The sequence below is a fragment of the Manis javanica genome, chromosome 13 (assembly GCF_040802235.1).
Source record: "Manis javanica isolate MJ-LG chromosome 13, MJ_LKY, whole genome shotgun sequence".
Classification (NCBI taxonomy): Eukaryota; Metazoa; Chordata; class Mammalia; order Pholidota; family Manidae; genus Manis; species Manis javanica.
The window spans coordinates 16,613,447-16,625,830 of NC_133168.1; the positions used below are offsets into that span (position 1 = coordinate 16,613,447).

At 50.5% G+C, this 12,384-nt stretch overlaps 1 protein-coding gene across 17 annotated transcripts in view; it reads right to left on the bottom strand.

Moving 5' to 3' along the window:
* The window catches only part of ANKRD6 (ankyrin repeat domain 6), a 169,338-nt gene that overhangs the window by 10,106 nt on the left and 146,848 nt on the right, over positions 1-12,384 (bottom strand). For 12 of the 17 annotated variants that reach the window (XM_073220976.1, XM_037014111.2, XM_017662780.3 and 9 more), the window contains 6 exons: positions 11,488-11,586; positions 9,676-9,774; positions 5,712-5,810; positions 4,201-4,299; positions 2,206-2,304; positions 893-970 (listed from right to left, as the gene is read on the bottom strand). In XM_073220976.1, coding sequence (XP_073077077.1) covers positions 893-970; positions 2,206-2,304; positions 4,201-4,299; positions 5,712-5,810; positions 9,676-9,774; positions 11,488-11,586 — 573 coding nt within the window. Of the gene's footprint in view, positions 1-892; positions 971-2,205; positions 2,305-4,200; positions 4,300-5,711; positions 5,811-7,943; positions 8,048-9,675; positions 9,775-11,487; positions 11,587-12,384 lie in introns of those variants that run through there. The other 5 variants (XM_073220981.1, XM_073220982.1, XM_073220978.1 and 2 more) reach the window with 5 other exon arrangements.

Genomic DNA, 12,384 nt, shown 5'->3' on the forward strand with positions numbered 1-12,384 from the left:
GAAACATTAGCCGGAATAAGGTGGAAAACCGATCAGTATTTGCTGTAATTTAATAAAGAATAGCTCCAACTGGGAAATAACCTAAACGCCCTACATTAAGGAAATGGTTTAAAAAAAGAATACTATGCTCCCCTTATGATGAGTAATTGTGAAGACAACAGAACATTCTATTACAGTAAGGACAAAGGGCAGACTCTGAGAGGGTATATACACTGCAGGCACAATGATAGAAAAACTGTGTGTCTGTGGTAATATGAAGAAACAAAAACAGTTATTTCAGGGGGCTGAAATCATGAATAGCTTATAAGGCATTAAATTTCTTTATTGTTAATGGGAGAATTTAAACCCCAACTGACATATCATTTGTAAAAAAATTAAATGAGAGATAAAAAAGGAAAGCTATACATCACACTTAGCTGCCTTTAGTGGGCATTTTCGACTTGGTCTGCCCAGGAAGGACCCCTCTCCCCCACCTTTCTCCAGGAAGTGCCACTTCTGACCATGCTGTCAGACGGATGCAACCATCTTCTCAAACCCCCTGTCCTGTTTGCTCTGTGACTTTGTCCCAAGCTCTCTGATCAAGATCCTTTCCTGCAGCGCTTTAAGCTGGAACTTCTCTCCTGCCAGTACCTTAGGAGTTATGATCCCGGAAGTTGGAAGTGGCAGTGATGTGGCAAAGGGAGGGAATGATGCCTGTGTATGAAAAGCAGCGGGCTGGACCTGAAATCTCTGGCTCGTTACCTTGGCGGCCCACATGGCTTCCTAGATTTCCCACTGTGCAGTTAGTAGGCCCATCTAAGTTGGAATTGGCTTCAGTAGACTGCAACCAGGGAGTCCCAGTGACTTTGCGGCTCCACATAATCAATACAATAGAAAATGTAATAAGTCCTACCTGGGGAGCTTTAGTGAGGAGAAGAGCAACCTCCGGATTATTGTGATGGCGGGCAGTCTCCAGCGGAGTGTGGCCTGCCTACGGAAAGCACAGGGGAAGACAGGGCGTGAGGGCCTCCAGCCCAGGACACACAGCCTGGCTGGGACAGTGGCCCAGCACACGGTCAACCAGCAGCTGCCCGTGCTCAACAAAACATGACCACGTGTACGGTGTGGCCCTGCTCTGGAGCCTCATCCCATTCAGCAAGGGAGCCAGGTGACACCCAAGGATCCGGGACTAACACAGCAACAGAGGGGAAGGGCTGCCGGAGCAAGCAACCTGCACGCTGGGAGGCCAAGGCTGCTGCTGCCCTCCCAGGAGTACTTCCTGGGAAAGGGGCGGGGCAAGGTAAAAACCAGACGGGTCAGCGCGTAGGGTTTCAGCTGAGGAGACACCAAGGGCCATGAAATCCAGACCAGCAGTGAACTTTCCCTAGAAAACCGTGGAGCAGACACCCGGAAGGGCCGATCAGGGCCCGGCCGCAGTCTCAGTAACTGGACTGAGGAAAACGCTTAGACGTCCTGGCCACAGGGAGGCTCTAGGGGATTCAGCCAAGCACCAGGAGTTGATAACAGTGGGATTCAAAGGAAGGGAAGGAGGTTCAGGGCATCATGGGAGGGGGGGGGTGCCATGACGCACCCCCCAGCCACGCTGGCACCAGGGCTGTGAGGAGGGGAGGAAGGGGGCGCCAGATACGGAGGCTTTCGCCAGCTTCAGCACCCCGGCTCTCCAGACAGCTGATCCGCCCCAGGCCCCTCTGGGTCTGGGCTGCTGCAGGAGGGCAGGGGTCACCGGTCAGTCCCGAGGCAGAAAGGACGCCTGAGCTCATAGGACCCGGGAGAGGTGGAGGGGGTGGACCCTGATGGAGCTGAGAAGAGGGAAGGCGATTCTACAGAGAAAGGAGCTTGAGTTTTGAGGATGTTCAATCTGATGGCCATGTGGTCACTTTGAGTTCATCGTGTGTAGGCCTCGAACTCACTTCCAGTAACATCCACCTGTCAGTTTCCTTAGGTACCTCTTACCTTCCTTTTCTCAGCAGGAGGTGCTCACTTCAGCAGTGAGTCTAGCGACGCACCCTTGGGGCTGCTGAGAGCACGGGTTCCCCCAGTGCCTGAGCGCCCCAGGGGCTGTAGCTTTAGCAGGGCTCTGTTCCTCCAGAGCAAGCCTGGGCAAGGCTAAGTGCCCCTGGGGTCTGCAGGAGGCGAGGCAGTAATCAAACAGCCCATTCAGGAAGGGGGCGTGGCTTCAGAAACCACTGCCGCAACTCAACTCACATTATTAAGGATGGTCCCGTCTGCCCCAGCTTCCAGTAAGATTTTAGCCACCTTCTTGTGATTTAGGGCAGCAGCAATATGAAGTGCGGTGTCTCCAGCCTGAAATTAATCAAAAGAAAGCCTGCTAATAACACCCACGCGCTCACGGCCCCCAGCCCTCTGGCTTGTCATCCCATGGTGGTGGCTTTTCAAAGTCAAACTCAGATTTGCCTTAGACCGTAATGGGGCACTTTGCTGAAGTGGTATGTGGTTCTTTTAAAAGAGATTTTGGAACGAAACCTATGCACTAATACCACATTCCTTTCTGCCTGGAGATACCAGAAACCACAGGATTAAGGGCAGAGGGCAAAGCAGTGCTGGGTGGGTTGTTGAGAACAGTGAGATCAGAAGCCTCACATCAAGGCAAGACGACAGGCTAGTCAGGGGCCAGCAAGCCCTCCATCCCAGAGCTCTGGACTATGTCCCTCTGCCCAGGCACGTAAGAGGGCAGAGAACCCCTTAGGTTTCTGAGGCTCGAATGAGCAGAGCCTGCAAAGATGGCTACAAGCACCAGCCCATCCCTGCGGCGCCTGCAGGGGAGTGACGGGGCCATTGGAATCACTGTGGACAAACATGACAAATGCTGCTTTGGGGGCTAATTCCAAATACAAATGCTGGTTTTCCAATGCCCCCCTACTACCCCAAGCAGAATGATGTATTTTTAAAAAATCAGGCAAATATAGAAATTCCTATCAGGTAATCAGGTATAGCAGCCTGATACTTTTTTCCCTGGGCAGTGTGTAAATCCAGCCATCTCTGTGGCCCTCTTTCCCAGGGAGTAGCCAGGGAGGTATTTCTTCCATTGCTGAGTTACTTGTGGTGTGTGGGGGAGCAAGCTCTGTGGCAGCGGTTTCCGAGCCTGGCTGCACACTGCAGTCAGCTGGGGGCATTGAAAAACTACTGATGCCTGGGCCCCCAGACACTGAATTGGTCTGGAGTACATGTCGGGCGCAGTGATTCTTCAAAGCTCCAAAGTGACTGACACAAGCTGCCATGGCTGAACCCCCCCAGTGAGTGGGGGCTGTGGAGGGTTGTGACCTGATGAACTAGAACCCACTGGCAGGCTGTGGGATGACACAATTCAGCTATTCTGCCAGGTCAGTGGTTCTCCATCCTGTCTGCACACTCGGGCCATGTACTTTTAAGAAATCCCATTATGTGGATATTTTGGTCATTTAAATTGAGGTGGGATTCAGGATGGTGTTTTTAATTCTCTTGTTGATTCTTATATGTAGCCAAGGTCAGAAAACACCATTATAAGGAATATGTGAATAACAGTCTATTTTTGAAATTGATCTACAGTTTTATATTGGTTTCAAGTACACAGCACAGTGGTTCAACAGTTACCCATATTATTAAATCCTCAGCCCACTAGTACAGCTATCTGTCAACATAGGGAGATAAAACAATCTATTTTTAAGATTTCAGATATATACACCTAAACTCAGGCAAATCAAACAGTGCATCACTTAGGTATCAGCAAATACAAAAACATTTAAAAAATATTTAAACAACTATTGAAAACCACACACCTTTCCACAGAACACTAATAAAGTTTTATTTCAAAACCCTTCTATATGGAGTAGATACAGGTCACTTACCAAATTTTACAGAAACCAGAGACTCCATCAGCGCAAAGTGGCAGTGGGAGTCGTGAGATGCCCCCGCCCCTCCTTCTAGGTTTCCTTTATAAAGTCATTAGAACAAAACCTGCCCCAGGATCTTCAGGAAGTGTTCAGTGTGCAAGACCAGTATGGTTTTGGAATGATAAGGGCAGGCTCTGTCTGGGAGGCCAGGGAAAGCAGGGCCACAGGAACTCAGTGGAACACCCAGGCAAAGCGAGCCCTCAGCTGGGAGAGGCTCCCAGCAGCCCCCACTCCCACTGTGCTAACACACCTGCCAGTTAACCCTACGGGAAGCGGGCCCGGGGGCCACAAGGAGGACACACACACTGACCTGGTTCTTTTCATGGACAGAACAGAAAGCGCTGAGGAGGAGCTTAATGATGGACAAGTGATTATAGCGTGCGGCCACGTGCAAACAGGTATCGCCAGCCTACGGACAGAAATCAAACCCTAAGCACAGTCTGAGCAATCGTAAAACAAAGCAGAATGTAAAGAGAAAATATCATTTTAATGCTGGTGGACTAGCATATCTTTAGAGGATATCAGCCTGAATTATAAGCATCTCCTCTACCACAGATACTTGTCTCCAAGACTCACAGCCCTTTGCTGCTGTCTGCAGTCCGGCTCATTTTCCACCTGCACAGTCTCTGCTTTCATATGCTGGACGCCTACTTCCCATGAGGCCTCCACCACTGCAAAGGCAGGCTCTCCTTACCTAGCACTTGGTAAGAATCCAGTGACTCCAGCCTCTCCTAGCCCCCGAAGCCCCCGGAGTAAACTGAGTCAGGACCAGTGGCACTGCTTTGCAAATGAGGCTTTCCCATCATAGATGCATCATGGCTCACAGGACAGGGTAGCAGGGAGAGCAGGTTTTAAGATCACATGTGTTCTAAAAAATTCAAGCTGCATGCCATCTTGCATCCTGTAAGACCCCAATACCCTCTATGGAGCAATGCAGTCTGGGGACCTGCTGAGGAAGCAGTTACTAGACAGGAAGACAAAAGGGCATTCAGAAAGACTCAGCATCAGTATATCCCTTTAGTGGTCACAGGTCCAACTGCTCCCAGGGGACAATAATAAAACTGGAGACAAAGTTGTGCCATTCTGCAGTGCTCTCCTGACGTGTTCATTCTAGCTCTGTTTACGAATGGCAACCACTCAGCATGGCCTTCTCCCCTGGATCAAAAAGGAGCGCAGGCTGAGGCTCAGAGCACCCTGAGAACCGCTTTAGATGAGTCTGTCCCCAGTCACGGAGTCCCCAGCTAAGACCAGTTATTAAGAGAGGCCGTAGTCAGGTCCTCTAGCCAAAGTGGCGGAAGCTGGGACTTCAAAAGGAAATGCACTTTGCTGTGGAGGGAGGAGAAACATCCTTGTGACTTCTCAGGTCAGGCGTCCTCTGAGAGCTACTGGCCCTTATGAAGCTCACTGTAAGGATGCCTCGGGGATCAGCCTATAGACACAGGCACAGAGCACCGAAGACCCGCCCCGTGCAGCCCCATCCAGCATCGGTTACTAGTACAGCACTATGTGGGGGAAGACTTCCCTCAAGCATTTGGATTCTTCCTGAACTCATTCACCAGCCGGTGCTGCAAGAAGTGATGAAGCAAGCCAAGGCTGAGGAGCGAGGCGCAAAGGATGGGAAAAAGGAGGTGTTTCCGAGTCCTGACTCCTGTCTCATGCCCCTAGATGGCCCCTTAGGAAAGCAGCAAGAAGTGAGTACTTTATCCGTAGTCCTCAAACACAAACATGTTTATTTCTAGATGTTAATACTCAAGTACGCGTTCAGGGTTATTTTCCAAGCGGACACAAGGAGTGTGAGAGGAGCTGGTCGCGTGCACCCACGTTATTTTTGAGGTCGGCGCGGGACCCGCCCAGCAGGAGGACGCGTGTGCTCTGGGAGTGGCTATTCTGGCAGGCCAGGTGCAGAGCCGTGTTCCCTGCCTGGGAGAGAGGCAAGAGAAGGGAGGACACGTTAGCAACGCACTTCTCGGCACACCTGCAACAGACAGGCCTTGCGGAGGGGCGATACTTACAGGAAAAAAATGTCAAGGCTCATGTTCTCTGCTTCCTAATTAGCAGTCCTGGTGTGGGTGCCTCAGTGGCAAGAACAGTTGATATGGAACCCAAACAGACAGGAGAGCCACATTTGTCACAAAACCTTGGTTCCAAGTCCTGTCTCTGCCACTTACTAGTTAAAGTTCGCTAGGTGAGGCTCTTAATATTCCCAGCCTTGAATTCCTTACCTGTAAAATGGAGCGTGACCCCTGTATCCTGAGGCTATGCAGACTGATTCAGAGAGCCTAGGAGAGCATTTTCTTAATGGTAAAATGCTGTGCACATCCACTGAGTTATAGTCCTCTTAGAGATGGCTGCATCCTTCCTGCCCGACAGGGATAACAGCTGTGGCTACAGCACTCCGCCCATGGAGTGCGGACAGCAGGACAGGCCATTTCCTGTAAGTGCAGGCTGAAGGAAACTGACTTAACTTGTAAGCCTTTTGCAAAGCATCCATGCTTGTGCTTTTCTTGAAACATCAAAATGTAAACTATGGACAAGTTCCACGCATAACAGGCAATACAATTCCACCTGTCACTTACCATACAGAGACCCTTTTGTTTTTTGGACTCTACCCTCAACATGCCATGTCAAAATGACAACCAAGGGTCAGAAAAATGTCCACAGCAACCTTGCAAAAAGAACTCATGACCTGACCAGAACTTTATGAAACTATGGGAATGGGGCATGCAAGGCCACTGATAACCCCTTAGGAGTGCAACAAGAAAAGCAGACCACCTGACAGACGTGGAGGTGGCCTGAGAGAGCCTGTGAGCGTGCAAGAGGCTGAATATCCAAGCTCAGTGCTTGTGCTGCTGAGCTGCAAAGCTGGGTCAGGACGGCACCTGCGTGAGCTCAGCGCTGTGACACTGCCTGTGTATAGCCTCTCCCTCCTGGGTCACAGCACTGCCTGCCATGCCCAGGGGAGTTATATGCCTCACTTTCTGAAAAGAGGAATGAGTTTAAAAATAAACAGGAAGACTGTATGCCTCTGGGCCACTCACCTCCCCCTCATAGCCTTGACTCTAACCAGCCTGGGTAGAGTCTTCCCCACCTCAGGGTGGGGTTACAATACCCTAGAGGTATTAACTCCAGGAACCTGTAGGTTACAAACCTCAGTGGTCATTAACCCTTTGTTGCACCTTAGAATCACCTGGAGAGCTTTAAAAATATCCATCACCGTTGCAACCCCTCCAGGACTCTGATTTAATACATGTGAGGCATGAGGTCTGGGTAGTTCAGGTTTTAGCTCCTGAATCCCAGGAGGCCCTCAGTGTAGGGCAAACTGGGGCAGCTGGTCACCCTAGACATAATCATCAGGGTGGGGACTTTTTTTTCTTACTTTTATTTGGTTTAAAATTTCCCTGGAGATCTTAAAAAGTACAGCCAAGTAGGGGAGTCACTGCTAGCTTACTTCTCAAAAATGAAGAATCTGTCTGCATTTAAAACATTCCATTTCCTATGAAAGAGCTCAGTGCTTGGCTTGGAGTAATTCTAATGAGAATTACACAAGGAATAGGTTGTCTAAGTTGTTAGCTTCATGGGAGTCATTAAATATGTATTGAATAAATTGGTGAGATAAAAGAAATCTGGTAGTTCTAGAAATATGTCATACCAAAATTCACTTCACTAAAAAGAAAATTTTAATCATGCTGAAAAGCATTTGGATCAAGAAAATTAAACACCTTGGGCTAGAATAAACAAATCACGGTATATCCACACGATGGAATATCCCTCAGCAACAAAAAGGAATGAACTAATTACATGTGTGACAACATGGAAGGATCTCAAAAACATGCTAAGTGAAAGCAGTCAGACACAAAATCCTACATACTGTATGATCCCTTTATATGACATCCTGGGAAAGGCACACCTAAGAAGGATGACCTTCCCTATATATGGATTTTACCTCAAAAGCTGACATTTTTAAAAAGTGACCTAGGTAGCTATACCTAGCAGGCATTTTTCCCAGCCAGAGCAATGTGTACTGATTTCCCAGACAGGGGCTGAAATACTCACTGGGTACGTTAGGACCTTTCTCATACAGTGGAATATTTTTCAACCTTAAAATTGAAGGAATCCTGTCGTTTGTGACGAAATGGATGAATCCAGAGGGCACTGTGCTAAGTGAAATAAGCCAGAAAGAGAAAGACAGTCCTGGATGGTATCACTGATATGTAGAATCTTTAAAAAAAAAAAGTCAAACTCACAGAAACAAGGAGTTGAAAAGTGGTTGTTATGGGCTGGTGGATGTGGGAAATAGGAAGAGGTTGGTCAAAGGGCACAAGCTCTTAGTTATAAGATGAGTAAGGTCTGGGGATGTAATGCACAACATGGCGACTACAGGTGACAGCACTGTGTATTAAACTGAGATTTACTAAGAGTAGAATTTAAATGTTCTCACAAAAAAACATTTTTTAAAAAGGTAAATACATAAGGCAACAGATGTGTTGATTAACCCAGTGGGAGGAATCCTTTCACATCTTTTTGAACACTTTAAATATCTTACAATTTTATTTGTCAGTTGTAACTCAGTCAAGGTGGGGGTAACAAAAAAACCTTTCTGGAAGCTTCCCCAGGGGCTCTAGCTGGAGGAGAATCTAAAGTCCTCTTCTGGGATGGCACTTCACCTAAGCTTCCAACAGCCTCCTCTGTTTATCTGGATAGAACTTGCGGTTTCCATAGGACAGGAGGCAGGCAGTGTGCAGGGGCGCACAGACACAGGCCGGTTCATGGTTCTAATTGTATCACAAACGAATCATGTGTCTCAGTCAAGACTACAGGTTCCCAGCTTAGGCTTCCCTGTCCACTGCCTGGGAACCACCTACTTCTCAGAGTTGGTATAAACTTACCACCTCATGTTGTGGACTATGTATCACCTCAAAGAAATGAAGCGGCCACCGCCTGCCAGCCAGGAGGCCAGGGGGCCAGGAAGCCAGGGAGCCAGGGAGCCAGGGGGCCAGGCATTACCGCAGATATTACAATGTATGGCCTGCTTCTTTCCCTCAAGCACGGGACCCAGGTGACCAGTGAGGGAACCCGAAGGATCATTTAACCAGTAAATAACAGCATAAAATGACTGTGTGCAGTGCCAAGGGAGTCGGCTGGGAACAGCCCGAGGGGTCCACAGGGAGGGAGGGGACGCTGCCCTGGGGAGCTGGGTGCAGGTCTACAGGCAGAAGTGAGGAGTAGGGGGGTGGGCAGTGGGAGGGGACAGGGAGTCTGCTCGGACACGCAGGAGGCCCAGATGTGGACTGTGACGGCATCGGGCTGAGGAGCTTTACTAGAGCGTTTCTGAGCAGAGGGAAGAGCAGATAGAGAAGGGACTAGGCAGGCTGGCCAGTTTGCTGTGAGGCTTCCGAAGTAACCCGGAGATGCCTTAGCAATGAGCAGAGGAGATGGAGAGATGCCTGACAGACCAGCTGGGATGGGCGCCAGAGAGGGAGGCGGGAAAACAAGGAAGAAGAAAGGCTACCGTCCTTTCCCTGCCTCCCCGGGGACAGGGCTGCCGGCTTAGCCACTGCCAGGGCACAACACCTGGGGCAGCGAGCGCCAGGGCGCCAGAGGAAGCGAAGCCATGCCAGCAGGTGCCCGCGCTCACCACGCAGACATTGCTCACCACGGACTCCGGCTGTCATTGCCCTGCCAGGTCCCACGTGGTCCCCACGCCCTCCCTGCACAGGGACAGGGACGGGACCTGACAGGCAGCCTCACCCGTGAACGCGGAGGTCTAGGACCTGCCGGGCCTCACCTTGTTCTTGGCAAGCACATTGGCCCCTGCCTTGACGAGCAGCTGGGCGGACTGGCTGAAGCCGTGCCACGACGCCTCGTGCAGGGCCGTGTTCCCGTCCTGCAGAGCGCGTGCGGGAGGAAGAGCACGTTATCAGAGACCTGGTTCGTCACACGGTGATCAGTACATCCAGTTCATCTCATATGAACGCATCACGGTATAGATTCAGGGCACCCCACAGGGCCGTTCTCCACTGGGGTTTCTCACCCAACCCAGAAGTGATTTGAGGGGTCAGGCTCTCCACTCCCCCAGAAATGGTACATATCAATACCACACTAGATGCATTCTAGATTTATGATGTGCAACAGATGCCTTAAGGCACTAGGGGCCTAAGGCTCTCTGGCAACTCCAGCTGAGAAAGGCTCCGCGTCCGAACACAGGTCACATGGATCAGAAAACACCGTCAGGATGGCACCAAGTCCATTCCTGCCCCCAACCCCGCCACCACCCCAGAGAGAACCTGAAAAGACCGGGAAGTTGAAGAGTCCAGTGTCCTAAATTCCAGGGGTCCAAGGGTTGGATGGGCAGATGCCACCCTGCCCCTTTCCATCCCGCCACATTTTAGTTCTCATAAATTTAATCTGACCCAGCTTAATCCAAAAGCTTCTGGCCCCCCAAAAATAAGCAGGCACTGAGAAAACAGATTCGTGAATGAGATAAACAAGAGTCCTCAGTCATGGAGCTTTTAAATAAAAATCAAGCAATTGACATAGCTGGTATTGCCTTAACTTTCTATAAAGAAACATTAAGCGCAATGAATTGGGTTGGGCGGGGCGGGGAAGGCTTGGGTGAAGGGGAGGGATCAGCGCAGAGAGGAGGCAGAGGCCGCTGGGGCTGTCCAGCCGGCAGGGACGACCCGCGGGGAGCAGCGCAGGCCCACCCTCCAGTTCTGCCCCATCCTCTGCCTTAGGCTTTTATTCCACTGGTGCCAAGAGATGAGGATTAATGCTGCCACATCCGAGAAGAGGGGAGCCTAGTGCTCTGAGGCCATGGTACCAAAGGCCAGGCAGGGCGGAAGTGCTGGGAATGGGGGGTGGCAGTGAGCGGCTGACTGACTGCAGGAAGCAAGCAGAAAAGTAACTGGAAGGGGGTGAGGGTGTCCAGGGTGCTGGTTCCAGCCTGCTTCCCCATCTGGTTGCTCACAGTGGGGTGCTCAGGTAGTGAAAACTCACTGTGCCGCTTGCTTATTGGTGTACTTTCATGCACATATATTACACTTTCATAAAAGTTGTTGGAAAAAGTAAACAGAGGCTGACTTGCACTTAGTTGTCATGTTCCATGATTTAAGATTGCTTGACCACTTAAAAACAATGGAGTTAAATAAAATATGTCATTGGGATGTCATAAAGATTGCTTTTGCTAATTTTTTTCCCAATATACTTAAAATGACTCACTCACTATTCTGAAAATAAAGGTAACCAGAGCACCTGGGGCACATACCTTCCCCAGCCAGGCACACACAGGCCATCATTTCCGGCCAGCTTTCACTCTACCATTTATATCTCTGTGCTTACCCACGGCTGCCACAGAACAGGGGGAAGGACTAAAAAAAACTGCTGAGATATTAGATACTCTTTCAAGGCAATTTGGGCTGATTTCACCATGTTAAATCGTGAGTGATAAGACTCAGGAATGATCAGTATAATATTGCCTGTCATCTATATGCCAATAAAAAAGGTTTAAAAAAATACATAAGACTCAGGAATGACAACATCTTGGGCACTCAAAAGTTCCCCAAATGGGGGGTCCTCAGGCCGACACGGCCCACCCCACCTTGTCCTGCCGGTCCAGAGCACAGCCCTCCTGGATGAGCGCCGCGATGACCTCGGTGTTCCCTGCCACTGTGGCCCGGTGCAAGGCGGTCTGCTCCCCCTGCAGAGTGGGACAGAGGCAGGAACAGCTGTCAGCGCCCCCACCAGCCCCCCACCACCCACTCACTCTCTCCTCCATTCTGACACAAGGCCATGTCCCCTCCCTGCATGGTACGGACTGGTCCCCAAGCTGGGCAGGGCACTTTGTTCCCAAATTCAGTGGAAACCTTGAGTGGGACCCCATCCACAGAACAGCCCTCAGCTGCAGAGCCAGCCTTAGAAAGAGGTTCAAGCACTCGGCCGCCACCACGGGGCATGGCAGCGTGCAGCAGGACTGTGACTGCCAGGCTGTGAAGAGTGGGTCTGAGAAGCGGCAATGCCGGGAACCTTGGCTCCCCGAGCTCTCCAGTCCCTGCTCTCAGAGGAGGCGCTGCCCAGCTGTGTCAGTGAGCAGCTCTCAGATCTGCCGACTCACCCGTACTGGCCAGACAGATGTAGGGGTTTACACTATGTCAGCTGAGGACCCCAGAGCCTGCAGGCGTCCCTGCGTATCTCCAAGAAGCCTCTCCGGGTACTTCCTAACAGCATCCTTACTGACTTATGCTGCCTTTGATCCCTTTCTCTGGCGTCAGATCCCTGCGACTGCCGACCTTCTCTTTTCTTCAGGGCACCTGAAGGAACTTTCTCCTAACTGCACTCGAGAGGGCTGAACACTCCCAGAGGCACAGCAGTCAAGACTGGAACAAGAGAGGGCTCTGACGTCTGTAAGCACGTCTTCTCTCTGACGTATCAGGGAGTCAGGCTGAGACCTGGGGTCTAGGCTGGAAAGGGGAGACGGGGGGAGCCATGTGGAAAATTC